Source organism: Bos javanicus, chromosome 13 (assembly GCF_032452875.1).
Source record: "Bos javanicus breed banteng chromosome 13, ARS-OSU_banteng_1.0, whole genome shotgun sequence".
NCBI classification, from domain to species: domain Eukaryota; kingdom Metazoa; phylum Chordata; class Mammalia; order Artiodactyla; family Bovidae; genus Bos; species Bos javanicus.
Genome location: NC_083880.1, coordinates 22,258,248 through 22,280,689, shown reverse-complemented (window position 1 = coordinate 22,280,689; position 22,442 = coordinate 22,258,248). Strand labels below are relative to the sequence as shown.

The 22,442-nt window shown below is 37.0% G+C and overlaps 1 protein-coding gene across 8 annotated transcripts in view; it reads left to right on the top strand.

Annotated features, from left to right (window-relative positions):
- The window catches only part of NEBL (nebulette), a 378,681-nt gene that overhangs the window by 255,916 nt on the left and 100,323 nt on the right, over nt 1–22,442 (top strand). For 5 of the 8 annotated variants that reach the window (XM_061435958.1, XM_061435954.1, XM_061435959.1 and 2 more), the window contains exons 1-5: nt 4,746–4,940; nt 5,030–5,101; nt 13,463–13,567; nt 15,769–15,879; nt 21,682–21,792. The exons of 2 other annotated variants lie outside the window; for them this stretch is intronic. In XM_061435958.1, coding sequence (XP_061291942.1) covers nt 4,860–4,940; nt 5,030–5,101; nt 13,463–13,567; nt 15,769–15,879; nt 21,682–21,792 — 480 coding nt within the window. In that variant the 5' untranslated portion in view covers nt 4,746–4,859. Of the gene's footprint in view, nt 1–2,476; nt 2,541–4,745; nt 4,941–5,029; nt 5,102–13,462; nt 13,568–15,768; nt 15,880–21,681; nt 21,793–22,442 lie in introns of those variants that run through there. One more of the 8 variants, XM_061435956.1, reaches the window with a different exon arrangement.

Genomic DNA, 22,442 nt, shown 5'->3' with positions numbered 1-22,442 from the left:
CAGAGTTCCCTGTGCTATCCAGTAGGTCCTTGTTGGTTATCTATTTTAAACATAGAAATGTGCACATGTCGATCTCAGTTATGTGGCAGCATGGATAGGACGTGTCCGAGTTGCTCTGCTGTGCCCCTGAAACCATCACAATGTTGTTTATCGGCTATGTTACTGTTGTTGCTATTTAGTCGCTAAGTCATGTCCGACTCTTTGTGACCCCATGGACTGTAGCCCACCAGGCTCCTCTGTCCATGGATTTTCCAGGCAAGAATACTCGAGTGGATTGTCATTTCCTTCTCTAAGGCATCTTCCCAACTCAGGGATTGAACATGCATCTCCTGCATGGGCAGAAGCATTCTTTACCACTGAGCCACCAGAGAAGCCCCATTAATCAGTTATACTCCTATATAAAATAAAGTTTTTAAAAAAATCTTACTTTAATGGCAAAATTGGTAATGGTGACAATTATTCAGTTGCTTTGCATCCTTTAGATTTCTAATTAACAAACAGTAATGAGATAGCCATTAAAAAGGAGAGGATAGACTTAATGAGTGTTAACTGTAAAAATAGATTGGGCTAATAATAAGCAGGACTCTTCTCTTATATAAAGAAGACAAATTGCCCTAGAGAGCTTATATTTCTTGTTTTAAGAAACGATTTCTCCCCCTCATCTATTAGTAAAGTTCTCTTTTAGATAGATGCCAAATGGTAAAGAAAGACATAAGGCAAAAGTAAAATAATCAGGGATTCAACTGAGAAGCAAGAACCTTCTGGGGATAGTCATTAAAAAAAAAAAAAGGCAAAATGAGTACTTGAAAAGTCTGCCAAGGCAGGCAAGCTTCTCTCTCATTTACCATGTAGGGGGACTATGTTATAATAAGATATGTTGAATTAATTTTTAAACTGGAAATACTCAGTTTATCTCTAAATATCCCTCAACACAGAGCTGAATCTCAATCTATTTCAGTTGTTTATTATGGAATTTCATTTGCAAGTCACTCATCACCATGTTAGGGAAGAACCACATGTTCCATCACTGCAGAGAACAGAAAGGAGAAAAAAAGTGAAATAAATATGAAACACTTCTCAAAATAAGAGATTGAATAAGAGATTCTTATTGTATGTGACCTTAAGAACAAGAAGACCGTCAGACACTGCATGACTCATGATGATGGTGTAGACTTGCTTCCTTGGCCAGGGTCTGTGTCTCCAGAGACCTGAATTACCCCTGGGACCTGTCAGTTGTTATAGAAACAGATTTACTTAAACATAAACATCAAACTATAAAAATATGGAAGACTTCTGTACTACAAATACATAAATTAGCTCTTGTCTTTGGGTTGTTATGCTGCATGAAGACTTCCTGGCCTTTAAAAACATATTGAAGGTTTAGAATTTACTCTTTCAAATGAGACGATCTTTCGATATCAAGTTCTTTCCCTGGAACTGTGTACCTTTATTCGATAGTTGAAAACTCTTGTGTTTGTAAGGGGCTTCCCTATTTTTAGGTGCTTTCCATTTATTAACTTTGGGCAATTCAGTTTTTCTGCTTAATAATGGAGACTTTGAGCCAGAGTGGGATTAAATAATTTTCCCTAGAGGATGTGGGAGAGCCGGACCTGGATCTCAGGGGGTGTTTGGCAGTAGATAATGTGATCCCATCCTTGGTCTTATCCTCAATCAGGGCATGGGTAGAGTAGGAAAGTAAAAGGTAGATGACAGAAATGAAATGCTTGGAAAGTAAAAGGGCTTAACAGCTATACAGATATTCCCTTTTGGCTCAGCCTAAGGTGAAAATATGTATTAAAATACAGCATTTAACATGATTTAAAAAAAAAGAAAGAAAATTGGGGAATTTTGAAACATGATAGCTATCTACGAAGAACACTTCCTTTATATCCCCAAAGTCCCATTTTGGAGCTATTAAGAGACCTTTACTGTGATGAAATTCAGGGCTTAAAATGTTTAACAGAAAATTTTACATGAATTTTATATTATACCTACAGGTAAAAAGGAAAAAAATGCATTCAATCAAAAGTAGTAATGTATCTAGCTTGCCAAACATTCCATTAAGGAGTTCCTACAGCAAGTCTTAAATGATTAAAAAAAATTTTTTTCCTACCTCATTTTAGCACAAATTAAATTTTACTCACCATTACATATCTAACATCAAATTCAGTGCCTGGAATAACCACATTTCTTTGAATGAATAAACGTAGGGCTCTAGTTAGATTTTGGTCCTAATGCTCCACTAGGTAACCTTGTGAATAAGACAAATAATTAATTTCTGTTGACATCAATTTTGTTCTGTATGAAAGAAAGGGCTTTAGCAGGATAGACTTCTTAGACTTCTATAAGGACTCTTACAGTTTTAAAATTCTGATTTTAAAACCTTACGTGGAAAATTTGTGTTCACATTGTATATGGCATTTGTTTTTGATTTCCAAACTTTTGTGCATAATCTCAACAGATTATTTTCTTCCAGCACAGTGGAGGATTTGTTGTATGATGGAAAATGAGAAAAGAGCAGCCACTGAAGTCTGACCAAGGTAACTCACCGTAGAGAGGAGACGTCACCGTGAGCTTTGCGAGTACTGTCACCTCAAACACTAGCCAGGCAATGCCTCTTAGGCAGCTTTGGCAAGATTTTCTTCCTATGCTTCTAGAAGTTTGCAAGAAAAGCTTATAAAAAATATGCTTTTCCTATTTCCAAATAAAGATAATGTAATATAGTTTCTATGGAATACTCTGATAGTCTTTTGGCAGAGGCTTGAGGGAAACAAGTAGCGTCCACACATTCTTCTCTTTTATGGAACAAATATAACATATGGAGAATTTCCTCATAGAATTCTCTACACTGGCCTGACATGACTATGATTTTATTTTTATTTTTTTATATTTTCTTGACCACGCCATACAACATTTGGGGTCTTAGTTCCCTAACCAGGGATTGAACCTTCAACCCTTACATTGGAGCATGGAGTCTTAACCACTGGACTACCAGGGAAGTCCCCATTACTATGATTTTAAAGTTGAAGTTGCCAGTTTCAGAACCCTTGGGGCATGTCTTCTTGTCATTTTGCTGGTATGTAGGTTATATAATGCCACTAAGTTTGCGTTGAAAGTCATTTCATAAAACAATCAGCTCTTAATAGAACACAACCATTTTTTTTCAGAGTACAACAGTGTTTTCCTAAGTAATATTTCACAGAAGAATGTTAGTTTTCTGCAGTATCAAATGTCAATAAAAGAACAGAAAGGTAGGTAGGTATGTAAGCAGGTAGTAGATAGATTAGATTAGATGAATAGGCTTTCGTTTTGGGGAATTGCTGGGTTAAGCAAACTTAAATAGTTTTCTTGGTTGTGGGTCTTCTAAGGTGTGGTGTGGGAGCTTCTAATGTGTCATTATGCCTTGTGGATCTCTAAGTGGCAGGGGTATAGATTAGTATACAGGTTTCCCCAGACATGTTTGTTTAAGAAACCCCCTTTTCCCCTTCAGAGTATTCTGCAGAATTTTAACCTCATACAGCACAATTTGAGACATCTATACATGATGATTGTATAGAATTTTTTTCTTTTCAGAATTTTTAGGCAAGACCAAGGCAATTTAAAAAACTTAAAACTAAATATGATACTAACACAACATTGTAAAGCAATTATACTCCAAAAATGAAAAAAACAAACAAACAACTGGATATGCTATTAAGAGAAAACATTATCATACTTTTTTGCTTGGAATGTATTTTTTGATTAAAGTTATGTTTTATATCATTTGTTTCATTATTCACCACAAGGTACTTTTTATTATGTCCCACATGGATATGCTATGGCTTTATAAATATTAATTTATCCTAGGATTTAAAAAACAAATCAATAAATTGAACTGTATAGTCTTAGAACTACCTCGTTGACATTAAAGGGTTTGTTTTGAGAAATACATTTTAAATTATATAACTGGTGATACATACTGCATTGTAAATATTGTTATAGTTTATCCTTCTAAACCTTTCCAAGCATGTATTACGCATTGAGAAATATACAGATATCTAGTGAAATGTGTAAAAATTGACCCTATGGGCAGAATTGAAAGAGGGTACTTATTATTTTTTGAAATAATGATGTTTCTAGAATTCTTAAATAATATATCAGCCTATGTTAACTATAGCTTCTCATGTTTAATGATGTTTACAATTAAAATAATACAATAGCAATGTATGATTAACAACCATAATTAACTCAGAATAGATTCTTCGAAGTGGTTCAAAGGGCTTTCCATGATAAATTACTAGCCTTTAATCAGCTAATATCAAGTATTTTTTTAGACTGAAAAAGTATATATATGTCTCATAAAAATTTTAATTTAACTTAATGAAATGAGTTTAACGATCCAGATTCACCATACCAACTCTGGGGTATGTCTGACATTCCAGTGAAAGCTTTATTTAGATGGAGTTGAGGAATCTTTGAGATAGTAGGCTTTCCACTGTGTTATCTTGAGTGTTATAGCTGAGTGGTTTTCCCAGAATCTCTAAATATTGTTCAAACTATTTTATGAATGAATTGAATTCATGAAATGTTAATAAACTTGTCTCAGTTTAAAGAATGTTGACTTGAAAAGTTCACTTGAATTTTGCCTATTAAAATATTCTTTCCTCTTATGAGGCTAGTCCTTGCCAACCTCAGTGATCCGGTTCTATCCACTCACAGGCAGCTGTGATAAGGAGGGTGAAGAGTGAGCTAAATAGGGAGGAGGCCTGGGCAAGGTCATTTCTGCCAGAACACAGACATGCCAAGATCTCAAGGGTGCTGCAGTATATAAAAAGGTGCTGCACTTGTGAATTATATTTATATATATATTAAGAGTAAAAATGAGGGTTCCTGTATTTGAGGATGTGAAAGATGAAACTGAAGAAGAAAAAACAGGGGAAGAAGAAAATGAAGAAGACAAGGTGGGTGAGAAGGCGCCTGCTGAGGTGTGGTGTTCATTCCTTAAAGTTGATGATGAGAAAAATGTTTCCTTTCCTTTTTCCCTGGACAGGTATTCTTTAAGCCTGTTATTGAAGACCTGAGTATGGAGTTGGCCAGAAGGTGCACTGAACTCATTAGTGATGTAAGTGGCTTAAAAATTTTTATCTGTTTTGCCTTGCCTATGTGGCATGATTATATCATAGAATCAGAGAGCTGAGGAGAAAACCCTGAACTCATTTATTTAAAACCCAGTGATTTTCCAGATCATGGAACTAAGTCCAGAAATGTTAGATGGTTTTCCCAAGGTCACCTAGACAGAGAATTTCTGTGGGGACATGTCTCCATGTTCTTAAGCCAGAATCTTGTCCCTTCTTCAACTTCACTGTCACTCTGGCATGAAATCATAAAGCATCAGATTTCTGAACATATTCCATTGAGAATACAAAGCCTTTTACAATTTGTGTAATGATGTAATTTGTTTTGAGAGGATCTCTATCTAAATGAATGGTTTTTAGCATTTTGAGTAGCTTTTATGGAATCTGATGAATCCAGTAGTTTTCCAGACCAGAAACATGAATGTTTCTACGTGCGTGTGATATTTATTAGCAATTTAGGATTAACAGTTTACTGAACTGCATGTTGAGAACTCTGAACTGGATGTGGATGATGCTATTAGTGAAAGGAACATTGTTGCTGTGACTTTTTTTGTTAACTGGGATCAGTTTATGTTGTGTATTGAGGGAATCCTGGGTTTACAGAATTAAGTAATATGGGTCAACTCTGGGAGATAGTGGAGGACAGAGGAGCCTGGTGTGCTGCAGTCTTTTGGGTCACAAAAAGTCAGACACAATTTAGCGACTAAACAACAACAATCTGTATATTTCTGTCCACTATTTATCTATAGTAAATACGCAAACTAGGATGGTAGAAGCAAGGGAAATAAATGTGTTCTTCTCTTGGGATGAGAATTTAGATGATCCTCACTAGAACAGTTATAAGAGAATTGCTGTACACAGGGAAGATGGCTCATGAGGCATGAGCAGGTGCCTGTCTTATCTAGAAAGGGGAGCAGAGAACTGGTTGTTTCTATTGTTGTTCTTAAGCAAGATGATCAGAATAGTTTACAGACTTTTATTTGCAGAGGGAATCAATCCTGGGCCATATAGTCAGTGTTCTCTGAAATCAGCCTGCCTGAGTAGTTTAACAGTAACCCTGAACAGGCTGGCAGGACAAAGTTCCTCAAGGGAAGCATGTAGAATACTAAGATTAAGAAATAATAACACATTTGAAGTGTTTAGTAAATTGTCTGGAACATTGTGAGTAACAAGATGCTAGCTGTTATTAACGATTGTCTCTATAAATTAATTTTGTATCCATCCGATCACATTTTATATATAATTCTGTGCTCCCTTCTGGTTTGTTAGAAGAGCCAGGATGGTGGAAATCAGACTCCTTCCTGTATACTTGACATGTAATGTAATTAAATTTTATTTATTTATTTATTTTTTTGGAGGATAGTAGGTTTTAATCCAAATATATCAATAAGCACATTATCACATTAAATGTAATCAAAATAAATAATCCAAAAGTGAAAATACATCAAGCTGGGTATTCAACTATAGGCTATTTATAAAAGATACATCTTAAATATAAGAACTTGGAAAATCTTGAGTGAAAAGTATGGAAGACAATGTGTTTCTTTGTGCCATTTCTTAATATTAGTCACAAGCTACTATATGTAAAAGTTCTTTGTAAGCTATAATAATAATGAAATGATAACGGCAGCAACTGTGATAGTAAAAGCAGCAACAGCTAAGATTTATTGAGGACTAAGTGCCAGCTAATGCAGCTTGTGAGGTAGGCTCTCTTGTGTTCCCATTTTAGAGATGAAGGACAAGAAGGCTCCGTCCGAGAGGTTAAGTAATTTGCCCAGATCACACAGTGAAGTAGTGGGGATCAGGACTTGAACATGAAGCCCTGTGTCTTAGCCAGTCTGCCATGTTATCTGTCCTGTAGCTTTCATGCAAAGTGTACCTTAGCTTTATTATTACGTATTACACAAATATTAGTGATGTGACCGTGTAAAACTTCAAGTTCCGAGCTCTGGAGATAGTACCTCTTCCAGTGTTGTTTTATTTGAGGTGTATTTGTGGCTGAGTCAAGTTATATAAACTATTAAAGTGACAACTTTAGTTAGTAGGTGATAAGAACATTTCTCAGTGACTTCAAAACCAATCTTGTAGTGAGGGGCGATGGCCTTTACTGTTTTGACAAAGCAAAAGCCATGTTATTTTCCTCTCATGTAGGTGAAGTCAAATACATGACAGTAATTTCTGTTTATTATAGGTTTATATTGCATAGCCCATTCTACTTAAATATTTAGATCATATTACTGTGGCCTAGTTTATATATGTGTACATGTTTACATTTTGTTTCCAAAGAGAATTCCATACTTATTAAAATACTGGTTCAATTTTTGAAATTTTTATATTTACCAACCAACAGTCTGAACAATTACTTTCTTTGTTTCTTAAAAAAAAAAGAATCAAGAGTTTGTACAATCATTTTAAAATCAGATTTTAATTTACCCTTTCTGGAAGAGTTTCAGGGATTGAACTGAATCAAATTTCTATTGTTTTTAGAAATGTAATTAAATAGTATTATTAAGTAATAACTTGTTCATTCACACTTGGTGTCATCAGTGTTTTATATGGAGCAGATTAACTTAAATTTGAAATTCTTTTCTTTGTTGTGTTGTCGGCATGACTAGATAGTGGTCTAAAATGTATATTTGAAATTGCATCAATACGGAGCTAAAAGCAAATATAGAAAGGATGAATTGAGTTAGATTGGAGTTCCAGTCAAGTCTTTATTATGTCTCTGATAGTGTCCATCTGTTCGTGCTCACATTTAATTTAGTCCACCAGTCTTTGCCCCAGTCTCAATCTTAAAGACAAACCTTCAAGGACTTTAGTCTTGTTTTATAATCCTTTATATCCCAAGGGGGAAATCCATGTGTTTACCTGAGCCTTTTTGTTTGTTTGAAGGCAATCTGTTTGCAGCTTGTCACCATGTGAATTTGGTTTTCTGTTTGCCAGCTTTGTAGAGTCCTACATCTTGAAGCTTTAAGAAGCTGGCTCACATTTCCTTATTTATATTTGTTTAGCTGCATCGTGTCTTTGTTGCAGCATGCGGTATTTTTCATTGCAGCATATGGACTCTCTGGTTGCAGCCTGCAGTCTTAGCTTCTCCATAGCAGGTGGGGTCTTAGTTCCCTGTCCAGGGATTGAACCTGTGTCCCTTGCATTGCAAGGCTGATTCTTAACCGCTGGACCACGAGGGAAGTCCCAGGCTCACATTTTCTTGATCAAATCACACAGCTAGTGAGACACTGACCTGGGATTTGGAACAAGGTCTATCTGACTCCCAAACCATGGCCACCACGATGTCCTTTCTCTGCTGTTGTGTGCCAGGCACTCCACATGCAATACTGTATGTCATGCCACAGTGAGCTGGTGCTGTGGGCCCTGTGAGCCTTAGTTCAGACGTGGTGAAAGCTGGCATTGAGTAGCTTGTCCTTGGCCACCGACTGGTCAGGGATGGGGACAAGAATCAGGTTTAGATCTGGCCAAGTCCAAAGCCTGGCTGGTAGCCCCTCACGACTCTGCTCCATTTTCCAGATGAGAAGGTTGGTTTCATGGATTTCTCTTCATGGCACAGTCTCTCTGCATCCCCTTCATTATCATTCTGATCATTCCTCTCCAGACCTCTTTGAGGTTTCATGTGTCTTTATCAGGATGTAATAACGAGAACTGTGCGCAGAGGTCCAGATGTGGATGGCTGTGATTATGAGTAGGGAAGCATGCTGTTTCCTGCCTGTTTTATGATGATATTTACAGTTTCTTGGACTAAGGGGGCCTGCAGAAAGCCGTTAGATCAGCCTCAGTAAGGACAGCATCCTCAGCCATTTCCAGTCCTAATTTCTGACTTGTAGCCGATCATGTAGGGCCCATCCTCCTTTAATAGTCCGAGTGATTTTCCCTTGCTAGGGATGATCTAATCTGTAGTGGCCCACCCTCTCGCACAGCCCTTTGAGAGCTTCTGCAGTTCGTCTCTTTCAGTTTACCATCTCCCTCTCCAAAAGAGCTCGAGGTCATCAGCAGACCTGCAGACTTCGCTGTATCATGCCCTTGCCAGATAATTCATTAAAATGTTAAGTAAGAATGGCCTAGTGATAAGTCCTGGAAGGCTTGCACTGTTTAGAATTCTCCATAGAAAGAAATGTCTGTTTTTCAGATCAGATGGCTTCATTTTGGGGATCAGGATGAGGCATTTAAAAAAAATTTTTTTTTAATTTTTTTTTTTTTTTGCCTTGCCTAATTTCTGCTTTGCATATGCTCTGCCCATACTGTGGGGCTTCCCTCTGCATAGCTCACTTCCCAATCTTGAGAGACACCTGGTTCTCTGAGGCAGCCTTTTTTATTTTTCTCTTAGCCATGTAATGCTTTTTATTTCCCCAGATATCCTCTGTTTGGTATTTTGTCCTGTTACTCAGCTATCTAATCAATTCCTTGAATAAATCAAACCTACTGACTACACTGAGCAGTCAGCATCATGGATCTGGGAGCCTTTTGTAGGGTGGTCATAAAAAATAGTAGGTTAAAAGGGACCCTTTGTATGTTTCTTGTAAATTAGGATAAAGAGTCTCTGCAGAGCAAGTGAGCTTGCATCTGCCAGAAGCCTCTGACTCAGTGTTTTGATTCAAACCTTTTTAGGGTGTTCATTTGTGTGGCAGCAGGAAGAACATTTTCCAGGCAAGTGAACATTGTTTATTGTGGGTAACCCTTCCCCATGCTGAAAACATGGGATTCCATGGTTACCCCTCCAGAGAAAGCTCCAATGGTGTTCAGAAACCTGGGAGAGCAGCCTTGGCTCTGGGCGCCTCAGTTAACACACTGTGCTGGAGCCACAGCTCTGTCTTCCAGGGTTCATTGCATTTAGCCAATGTGGTTCCATTTGTGAAAAGACTTCCTAGCTCCTTCTGGTTAAGAATGCTTGTAAAAGGAAATACCCTCTAACATTTCTACATCTGTCTTCCGCTTTCGGCCATTAGCTGGTCTCATACTAAAGTGAGAGAAACTAGGCTAGAAAGAGGAAGCACACTCAACTAATTTAAGTCGAACTGTAGTTGAGACATGGTGGGATTAATGGGTGAGGTCAGCAGAAAGTAAATTATTTAGGGCATCTGATTGACATTAAGTCATCAACTTTGGATTGTCTGTTGGTTGTGAGTGCAGATGGCTGCACAGAACACGGAAATCCTAGCACAGGGGCTTAACAGATAGATGACTATTTTTTTGAGATGAATCCTGGATGGAGGGGCTGCAGCCTTGATGTTATCAGTCTCTCAGGCTCCTTTCCTTCTGCTCTGCCATCATTGGTACGGTGGTTTCTTGTCTTGTGATGGCCTGGTTCCTGCTGTTTTCCTGTGGTTGGGGAAGACAGAAGGTGGACGTGTCAATGGGTTGTGTCAGCAAGTCTTTCCCCTTGTACGAGCTTTACCAGTAATAATGCTGGGGAGACTTCCAAGAATATCTCATGGCCAGAGCTGGGCACCTGTCTTCCCCAACCGATCGCTGGCCAAAGGGAATGAGAAAGCCATGCCTGTCTCAGAGCAATTTGTCCTTTGCGGCTGTGGTAGGGGCGTATCTTCTCCCGTAAATACACTTGAGTGCTATTGTTAGGAAAGAAAGGGTTTGGAGAGGCAATCTATCCAATAGATGGGGCCATCTGTTAGATTTGGAATTGACTGTCTACTCAGTGATTTTTATTTTACCTAAGATTTAGTATTAATCATCGACGTAGTTCCCTTTCATCTTTTTTTTCCAATTCTCCTAGTATACGAAAGCTACTAATTCGTGGTATTCTTTATATAAAAATATAAGATCATATGCTTACTGTCTCTCATATTGTAAAATTCATTAGAAATACAATGTGAGTGACAATAAGCATATAGTAGATGTATGTGTGTGTGTTTATCTTTTAAATAAAGACCAGAGAAAGGAATGGAGAGCACACTTAAAACTGAACTATTTGCCTGCAGAGCAGAGGAAATAAACACTTCGCCTTTATCCCTAGCTCCTGTCCTGAACATTCTGCTCAAATCAGAGCTTATCAGAGGCTGTAGCCACAGCACATACCACTGCTGTGAAGAATGTGAATGGGAGAGGGAAGAGATGGTGGCGAAAGATAAAAATAATGAGCCAAACTTAAGCCTAATGATAGCTTATTTTCTCTCACGCTTAATTATATAACGGAGATACTTTTTTTCTCCTTATGATCAAAATAGCCTACTATTTATCATAGTGCCATTAACAGTTTAATTACTAGTGACTGAGGACGGTGATTTGCAGAGACCTAAAATTATGGCTAATCTTTGAGAAGAAAAAAAAAAAGCAATTTAGTGCTCAGATAAGATAAATATGTTCTAATGTTGATTTCATGAATAAAGCAAATGTTTAATGTGGTCAGCATCTAATATCTGAGTCATCGCCGTGAAATACGGCATTTAAAATAATGTTACTCAATATGTTTGTGGCTGGTTACACCTCAGGTCAAATAATGCCCCTTAGGTCTGTTCAAATATGGTAAAATCTCTATGTCATGTTAAAGTGTAACATCAACATTAGTCATGTTCTTTAAGAACCAGGTAGTGTATACCGTTAAACTTCACTTTTAGGCTGTAATTAGGGAGGCCATGTAATTTAATCATCTGAACTATGACATTTTTTTCAGTCTAAGTATTTACAGTCTTGGGTAGATAAACATGACTTTATTACAGGGTGATACAACTTTCAGCAAATTACCTTCATCCTCTCAAACAGTCATAGGTTTTGCCTGCCCAGTTTTCAGACTGGATGGCAATTAGTGTGGCAGTGGGATTACATTTCAGATCCCTCTCTATAGTTCCTGACTTCTTTTTGACTTATCTGCCCATGCGGGATCTTCTCGCAGAGTAATCCTGGCCTCTCCTGAGGGGAGAGAGAGTGATTCCTCTCACTAGTGAAATGGAAAGAGAAAATGAGGATTGCTCAGCTAAGCCTTTCTGGACTCTGTCCCATTTGCCTGCCTGCCACCACAAGGGGGCATTCTGCAGTGATCTCCACAGGTGACAGGCTTTCTCGGTGGGTTCTATGCTTGGGGTAGCGGAGGAGGTTGGGGAGGCCTATGGGTTCTCATAAATTGGATAGTCAACCTTTGATTTGAGCGTAATTAATTAGTGACCAGAATCCCACTGTGGCCACAATTTATGCCCCCTCCTCTAATACAGCATGTCTAGGTAATGATGCTAACAGTAATCTCCATTTGTTTAATTTCGTCCTCTTCTTAATTGGTCACATCTGTCCTGATGACTCCTAACTTTAGACCCAGAGATAGGCAACTGTGTTTCTGCTTGACCATAGGCTTACCTGTTAGGGTCTGTGGCTTAAAGTAACAATAAATTAGGACAATTGTATGAGTGAAATGGAGAATTTTTTTTAAGATGTGAGTTAAAGTTTGTGTGTGTGGTATGACATAGCTACACAGAAAATGTGTAAATTGGAAATACCTATTTTATATACATCTGCTGTACGTATTCCCTCAAACTTGTATATTAGTTCTCAGTATTCAAGTTATCTTGAGAAAGGCCATGCTTAGCATAGAACCAGATTTATTTATTGAGAAATCTTAGCATGGTTTGAAGAAATCAAGTGATAAAGGAGTGTGCTGAGTATGCATGCAATACTTCGTTGTTGTTTAGTTGCTAAGTTGTGTCCAACTCTTTACAACTCTGTGGACCGTAGCCCACCAGGCTCCTTTGTCCATGGGATTTCCCATGGATTGGAAAAATCTGGAGAAGGAAGTGGCTACCCACTCCAATATTCTTACCTTACCAGTGAGCCACCTGGGAAGCCTATGCAATGCTTCTTTTTAAAATAAAGAAAAAAATTATTTTAAATTAATTTTTGTTGATGTATAATTGCTTTACAATATTGTGTTAGTCTCTACTGTACAGCAAAATGAATCAGCTGTATGTATACATATATCCCCTCTTTTTTGGATTTCCTTCCCATTTAGGCCACCACAGAGCACTGAGCAGAGTTCCCTGTGTTATACAATAGGTTCTTATGAGTTAGCTATTTTATACGTGGTACCGATGTTTCTTAATTATGCTGAAGAAGCTGGACAAATAGGACCCACAGTCAGTGTGGGTCCAACACGCAAGATCCTTGACAGTAACTGTACCCTTACTTATGTAAAGAGCAGCCTTTTTCTTACCCTGCCTCATCCCCTTTGTTGTTCTGGGCTGGATATCGGTTTATTTGATTTGGCTTGTTTTGAGCATCATTCCACATTGGAGTATTTATTTCAGAAAATAGACTTGTGCAAGTTAATTCTTCTGTTTAAAAAGGGAGCATTAGAGTTGTTTTCTTTCTCTTATGTAAAATGTTCTCTCTTTCAGATCCATTATAAAGAAGAGTATAAAAAGTCTAAAGGCAAGTGTACGTTTGTGACGGACACGCCTATGCTAAACCATGTAAAACACATTGGTGCTTTTATTTCTGAGGTAAGGTATCAAAACTTTTTAAATGGCTTGTATTATTTTCTATTTATGTAGAAAAGTTTGTGTATTAAAATTAGAGAATAATGTTTCTGGTAATACCACTGAATGTTGATATTAATAATATCTGTATATATAATTCTATGCATTATGTCAATTAACTTATGTAAACTGGTAGCTTACTATCTATTGTTGATATGTTTTATTATAGATATCTATGTTGACTCTAACCTTTTTTTATTTACATCAAATTAAAAGGAGATATTTTTATTCAATAGAAAGTACTGGCAAAATAGTCTCAGAAGTTCCATTATTTTATTTCTTAACAGACTTATTAGATATAAATGATCCAATCTCATTTTGAAAATAAGTCAAACTGATCAGCAGATTCCATAAAATGTGGTATCTTTGGAAAGTAACTTCAGATCAATTTGAACTATTTTTGGTTAGGATCAGCTCAACAGAGATACCTGCTATGAAATCATAGAGTAAGAAAAGCGCTACATTCATTTTCCAGCTGAAAAATCATATTATCTTTTTCTGAGCGCATGTAGAACTGCAGCTTATGTTGTGTTATAAAGCACAGTGTTAACAGTGATTTCTGTGATGAGGCAATGCCAGTGTCTGCGAATAGATCATTTTGAAGAGATAAACTCGAAAAGAAGATGATTAGCTAGTGTTGTAGATGACTGACCTCTAGTGTTTCCTAAGTTATTGGAAAAAGAACAATGTGATATTCTTGGGATTATTTCTGCCAACATGAAAGCATTTTGAAGAAAACTGGTAAATTTTAAGTATGAAAATCTGAAGAGTTATGGGAACACAAGGCTTACACAAGCTATATGCTCAATGAATCAACACTCAAATCTGGCTCCAAGTAGGAGTAACATCAGGGACTTGTGGATAGAGTGGGGAAAGCCACAGTTTTGTTTACTTGTGTAAGCTATTAAATATTATTTCTCCTTCACAGAGAAATGCTTGGTGTTCTTAATTATTAATTGAGGCTTTTTCCTGAAGGAGTTAACTACAGAGGAAAAAAAAAAGGAAGAGGGCAATCTGTTACATTCCTTTGAACCTAATCTTCCCAAGAGGAAATAGTGAATGAGTGTCTCTCTTTATGAGTAATGACTGAGATCATTTAGAGGCAGTGCAGATTGTATGTGGGAAAGTGCAAAAACAGCAAAAAGCTCCCCAACCTCAGCACCCCGCCGCTGTGGTGGAAGAAGTTAAGAAGACTTGAATAAAGGAAGGCTGTCCTTTGTGTTCAGGTTCTAGACAAATTCTAATGACTTGTGTTTTCTGGAACAGCTCAAGTGTCTCATTCTCACATATTTTTTGACAATATGAGACAACAATTTCAAATATATGAAATTGTTGGTACACAATAGAATTACTTTTAGAAATGTGCATGAGTTTAAGTAGAAAAATAGCCATTATTTAATTAAATTGATTTAATTAAAATTTTCATTTGAGGTATAATTGACATGGAGTATTATATTAGTTTCAGGACTCCACATTTGTACGCACTGTGAAAGGACCACCACAAGAAGTCTGTTATCATGTGGAGTCACACATCTTATTTCTTTTTTTTCCCTTATGATGATTACTTTTTAAGATTTACTCTCTTGGTGACTTTCAAATATGTCATACAGTTTTATTAACTGTAGCCACCATGCTAGAGTTTATGTCCCCAGGTATTGATTTTATGACTGGAAGCTTGTACCTGTTGACCGCTTTGCACCCATTTCTCCCATCCTTCAACTCCCCGCTTCCAGTTGTTATTTTCTTGCATGTTTGATTTAAAGGTTTTACCATGATAAATTGGATTTATTTCTTCAAATATGACCGTCGGGTTCGGTATCTGAGATTAAAGTTGACTTTACGTATTTAAAAATATTTTATTGGAGGATAGTTGCTTTACAATGTGTTATTTTCTGCCGTACAACAAAATGAATCAGCTATTCGTATACATATATCCCCTCTTTTTTGGATTTCCTTCCCATTTAGGTCACCACAGAGCCTGGAGTAGAGTTCCTGAGCTATACAGTGGGTTCTCAGTAGTTACCTAGTTTATACATAGCAGTGTATATGTGTCAATCCCAACTAATTTGTTTCCTAAGAAAGTACTTGTCTTCATTCTCTTTCAATATTCGCAGTAAAAGAAAAACTGAGACATATTTATTTTTCTTTTCTTTCTTCCCCCCTAGGCAAAATACAAAGGCACCATTAAGGCGGACCTTTCCAATTCTCTTTATAAGCAGATGCCAGCCACAATTGACAGTGTCTTTGCCAGAGAAGTCACACAACTACAGAGTGAGGTATGGTTCTCCTAGATTATTATACGGTTATGTAAATCAAATATATACCTAATACACATTGTTTAGCATTTTATAAAGAGTTGTTTCTCTTAGATAAACAACATTGGAAGCAACTGATTCGTGTTCTGTCAGCAGTCACTCAGAGTGACGGTCGCTGATGGTCACAGATAGAGACAAGGACCTGCCAGTGTGTTAGTCACATGATACAGTCTTTCCTAGTCCCATTCTCCACTACTAACAGAGCAAATATGAATCTTATCTAGACAGTTTACTTAGATTACAATCTTATAGCAAATATTAAACTAGTCTTTGATTTAACTTGTGAGAGAACATACCCATAGCTTATTAAAAATCACATAAAGAATTAATGGTTAAAGTCAGGATCCACAGATCTGTGCTCCCTCAATTAGACAAGTGGTTCCTGAATTTTTTTTTTCTCCTGGATGGTGTTTTCACTTAGACTATATCAGGCTCCCAAAAAAGCCTCCACCAGGTGGAAATGGCTATTTTAATGATTGTAAGTTGCAGACAGACTTAAGAACTATCATTATGTAAACTCATTTTGAATCCATGAGAGTTTAGGAGTAATTTTCCTTTTAGAGTACATTAACACAGAAGGAATCCTTAATGCATTTAATCTATTGTGTTCCTTAAAACAGAATTTCAAAATAGAATATTTCTCCTCTTTCTCACTCATATTATTGCTATGTTTTCTTCATAGTATACTGTGATTTTTATTTTTATTTTTTGGTTACTTTATTCATCCATAAGAGAGCAGGAACCTCATCTGTCTTGTTCCCTGCCTCATCTCTGTGCTTAGGAGTCTAGGGACTCCTAGAACACAAGGGGTGTTCAATAAATACTTGTAAAATGCATTTTTGTTCAGTTGATTGGTTTTTTTTAAGGAAATGTTTCCTTTTACATAGTTTATATTTTTCATGCTACATTTTTGGTTAATAATAATAAATGCATAAAAATGCTCACTATGTGTCAGGTACTGTTCTATTCATTTCACATGTATTTATATCACTTGATGCTCACAACTCCATGAGATAGCCTCATTTTGGAGATGTGGAAACTGAAGCACAGAGAGGTTAGGTGACTTGCCCAAGGTCATACAACAGACAAACAGCAGAGCCAGCATATGAACATGGGTGAATTCACTCAAGTCTTGGTTCTAAGCTATATCTATTACCACCTCTTTCTTACTATTTCTACCCCTCTTTTTTAAAATTATTAAACAAGTTCACTTCTTTCTCCAGAATCCTTTTATTTTTAAGTAGAGGATACGTAGATAACTTTAAAATAGTCTGAAAATAGATTACTCTTGAACAACACCAAGTATGGTTATTCTTTGCAGAATATCTTTAAGTACTTCATTATCACAGACTTAAATGTCCACTGTGTACCCAGCTTGGCAGTAAGCTAATCTCAGCTGTGCAACATGAGGCTAAAAATATATGTCAGGGCTCTGCATGGCTCACCAGGATTAATATGCCCGCCCTTTCTTTCCCACCCAGCATCTGGTGACCCAGCCACTTGCTAATCACACAGAGTTCTTTATAAAGCAAATAATTATAACATTTGATATTTGACAAGATTTTTGCGATAATAATAAGCAACAGTTATATAATAAAGAAAAGAAAAATCTTTTCTTAGTTTTATACTTACTTGGGAAGGTAACATTTTCAGATATTTACATTGTTAATTGCTTTGGAAGTGCATAACTTTTCTCAAAATTTTTTTATGGCATAAGCATGTCTATAGTATACAACTATGTGTACATAGAACTTAACATAAAAAGTAATCCACATTGGACATTTTGGAATCTGTTCCTATTTTTCTCCAGAATAGACTTTGGCTTAATTGGTAACAGGTATTATTCCAGAGGAGAATATGCACCCTGAGAAAGAAATATATGTGCTCTCAAGAAGCATCACTGCCCAGGGTCATAATTAGTCTTTGAACTTGTTAGAAAGGAAATACCTGGATTCTGAAGAAGGTGTCTATTTCAAAGATTTATGTAATTGTAATAACATTTCTTTAGATACACATAAATCTATTTTATTATTGTTAAAATTGGAATTCTCAGAGCTTACCTGATAATGACAGGCAAGAAAGTAGAACAATTTAATAGTATTTGTGATAATTAAAGAACTAACCTTTTACTGTGTCCAAATAGTATCAGATTTGTGGCAACCTGAATTAGAATATGTGTCCAAATAGTATCAGATTTGTGGCAACCTGAATTAGAATATGAGGCAAATTCTAAAATGTAAGCATGTTCCAGTTTCTAGTGAAAACTATCCTAAACTTTTGATATTGGGACAAATTATTATCTTCAAATCAATCTGCAAACGCTTATATTGAGATTGAAGTGACAAGGTTAATGCTCCTTATAGAAAATGACTGATACATAGAAATCCCTTTAAAAAAAGAGAGACAGATGTGGAGATTTTAGGAGGACATATTGTTAGATAACTCTCACTAAAAATTTTACAAAGATCACAAATAAAAGTTCTGGAAATGGATGGACTGTGCCACTAAGTGGTGAGACCCTTCTCACAGGGGCTGTCTCACGCTGAGGCTAAATAGTCCCTTATCATAGAAGTGATACAGGCTGCTCAGGCATCTGAATGGCGAAGATATATGAGAGCTTATGTTTGTATCTACAGTGGCCACACGGTCCTGTTTCTGGAGCTTCAGGGTTGCCTGTGCTATGGGATTGGCTTCCCTGATAGCTCAGTTGGAAAAGAATCTGCCTGCAATGCAGGAGACCCCGGTTCGATTCCTGGGTCAGGAAGATCCTCTGGAGAAGGGATAGGCTACCCACTCCAGTATTCTTGGGCTTCCCTTGTGGCTCAGCTGGTAAGAATCCCCCTGCAATGGGGGAGACCTGGGTTCGATCCCTGGGTTGGGAGGATCCCCTGAAGAAGGGAAAGGTGACCCACTCCAGTATTCTAGCCTGGAGAATTCCATGGACTATACAGTTCATGGGGTCACAAAAAACTGTACATGACTGAGCCACTTTCACTTCAGTACCTGTATAGTAGTTATGAAATATACTGCAAATCAGAAATATAATACATCTTTTATATGTAGAGATGAGATATAAACATATAAGATGAAATATATAAGATAAATGTATATATTCCTTGTGTAAACATATTTACATATAGTTTACATAAGACTACTGCAAGTATCTTCCCCTAGTTAGGTGTCTAGGGCCATAGCAACCTTAACTCACGAGGTATGAAGAACACAGTGTTAACCTGGGGAAATGCTACACAATAATGACACATCCTACGAAATCAAATTTATTAGAAAATTGATTAGCTCAACATACGTTTCCATTAGCTATTTTAAGGCTGAAAATTAATATGATAAATTAAAGTTCAGCTGCTTCCAATTTGATGTAATCTTAATTCTAAAGTGGTGCTTAGTAGCAGCTATATATGAAATGACTATTTTAATGCAGTGAGTAGAAAATTACGTAGCCTTTTTAAGAAAGAGTGCTCTTTAAAATTGTGCTTGATGACTCACTACTTCTATGATAACCCACAAAATGATCAGCTGCATTGGTTATGTTTATAATGTCACAAGTACCACAGTTAAAAACACAGAATCAACCCAGCATCCAGCAGAAAGGAGACAGGCATATGCTAGTTCTTTTTACTTATAGCGGATCTCATAAAAGTTGTTCCTTGGCTTAAGAGACTTGGCCACCCATTAAACTCCTCCCGCCACCAAGTTGTAGAATGTAATGGAACTGGGATGATGCACTTTCTCAGCCTGAATGGAGGTTCTTAATGGGTTTCTGTTTAACATAATTAATTGGTGAAAATTTTAAAGATATGTTCATCAAAATTAGATTTCCCAATGGATTAAATCAGTGAACAGATTCTAGCAAGATGAATTATCCCTGGAATAACATGTGGTGCTATATGGGAGGTTTAATAATCATATGTAGGAACAGAGCTAAGCAGAGTGAACAAGACTTAGGGGCATTCATTGACAGAAATCTCAACATAGTAATCAAAAGAAAATTGGCATGATCTATGGATGTATTAACAGCATATAGCACATTAGAGATGATAACCTAGAGTAAATTGAAGAATTCTAATTAGGACCAGTCAGGCCATATCTGGTATATTTTGGACACCTTACCAAAGAGGTGGAACAGTTGGAATTTGTACTTTTGAGAGTGTGTAGAGTATATAGCGGAGAAGGCAATGGCACCCCACTCCAGTACTCTTGCCTAGAAAATCCCATGGACGGAGGAGGCCGGTAGGCTGCAGTCTATGGGGTTGCTAAGAGTCGGACACGACTGAGCAACTTCACTTTTCACTTTTCGCTTTCATGCATTGGAGAAGGAAATGGCGACCCACTCTAGTGTTCTTGCCTGGAGAATCCCAGGGACGGGGGAGCCTGGTGGGCTGCCGTCTATGGGGTCGCACAGAGTCGGACACGACTGAAGCGACTTAGCAGCAGCAGCAGCAGCAGAGTATACAGGGGTTTAGTGCCTAAATCTGCACAGATAGTCTGGGAGTGGAAATCCCTGAGAGCTGGGTTCCCACATTTACAGTTCTGTCCTGTGAACTAGAATCCTCCTGTATGGCCAAACAGTTGCATTGCTGGGGAGATAGATTTGAGTTTCATTAAAGGAGGAACTTTGTGTTAGAACCTTCAAAATTTAGAAACTGTGATGCCTGGGTTGAGTTCTCTTTCACTGGAAGTTAAAAAAAAAAAACCTGGGTGGGGAAGTCAGAAAAGAGATTTGAACTTGGATAGTTGTACTGAGCACTAAGCACACACATTTTGCACCAAGTAATTCCAACTCCATTTAACATCTTATCATTAAACTTTTAACATATATTTTAATTTAAAAGTAATTCATTAATTTATTCTTGTTTTATTCTCATTCATTTATTCACTTATTTATTAATTTATTCACTCACTAAGCCAATGTTTATTGCAGTTTATGTCAAGCACTATTCTGGGTTATAAGGATTTAGTGAATTAGTTGCATTCTAGTAAGAGAAGACAGAAAATAAGTAATTTTATAAAAATGAAAGCTTGTAATTTAAACTTATGAAGGAAATAAACAGGATAATATAGGAATAGACTACCTGGAAGGGGATAATTTGCTTTCTTAGGGATCTTCAATTTTTAACTCTGTTTTTGAGTTTGGTTATTTCTACTTCTGATTATTCTCATGTCTTCTCTCCAAACAGGTGTGGGGTAGATTTAATGTGGTAGTGATGGGTGGCATTGCAAAGGTGCTTATTTCTCTAACAGAGGACAAGGCTTGACATTTATGAGACTTGCATTATATTTTCTCCCAAAGGTTAGGGCTTTTAATAAGGTTTATTTAATATTATAGTTGTGCCTCCATAAAATTAAAACAGTCAATTAAAAAATGAACAATTCACTTTTAAATATCCAAGTGTTTCCCCAGTTTTGTTATTTACTTTCCCAGGATTTAAACCTTGAACATATATTACCCTAAAACCTCTTGGTTGTAGAAAGATTTCCCAAAACTGTAGATGAGATTTAAGCTAGAGGAATACAAGTAGGGATTTTAGCATGTGGACAAAAACTTTTGAAATAAGTTACTCAGGGTTGGAATTAGTCTAAACAGAAGCACAAAGATTAAAGTATTGTGTGTATTATTTCATTGTAAAGGCTTAGGCAAATTTGACCAAATACTACGTAAAATCCTAGCAAAATACTGAAATTTAACGGGTAAGAAATTTCATACACCTCCAAATGAAACTAAAATTATTTGTTTTTTTTCTTCAGATTGCCTACAGGCAGAAGCATGATGCTGCCAAAGGAGTCTCAGATTATGCCCACATGAAGGAGCCGCCTGAGATCAAACATGCCATGGAGGTCAATAAGCACCAGAGTAATGTAAGCAAGCTATTCCTCATGATTTTCTGGAAAATTGTAGTTCACTCACATCAGGGCTAGTGGATAAGTTGTTGAAGTTTAAATGTTACAACATTCCTGTTCAAAAAGGACTTTAAATCTTTTTTTTAATCTTTATCTCTCCATGTCCATTCAGAAAGCACATCTGAATTATTCTCTCAATGGTTATTAGAACCTTGTAGAATGCCTTTAAAATGTCACATACTTCTTGCAGACCTGGAAATCGGGTTTCCAACAGCCTTTCCTATAGCTTCCTTGTCATGATGGCGATGCTCCCGTGGTTTCCAGTCTAGAACTGCAGAAGAACTGGGATGCTAGGGAGACTAAACCCCACTACAATTTCTTTTGGAATGCGTGTGGGGGCAGACGGTCACAAGACCCAAGAGGAGCAGGAAGACAATAGATGCCTGATGGCCAGCTTAGAAGCAGAAGCCCAGAGAGAGGAAACAAGCCTGTAGCAAACATATTTCTTCTTTGGCTATAAGGTAGCTAGTACATCAATGCTTTCATGTGTTTACTTAGCTAGCACTACTGTCTTGGGGGCCTAGAAGAATATTTTTTCCTGAAATTGCAGTGGAAGCTTATTTGTCTCCTTATCATGAATTCCTTGCTTTCTAGAAGGAAAGTAGGCG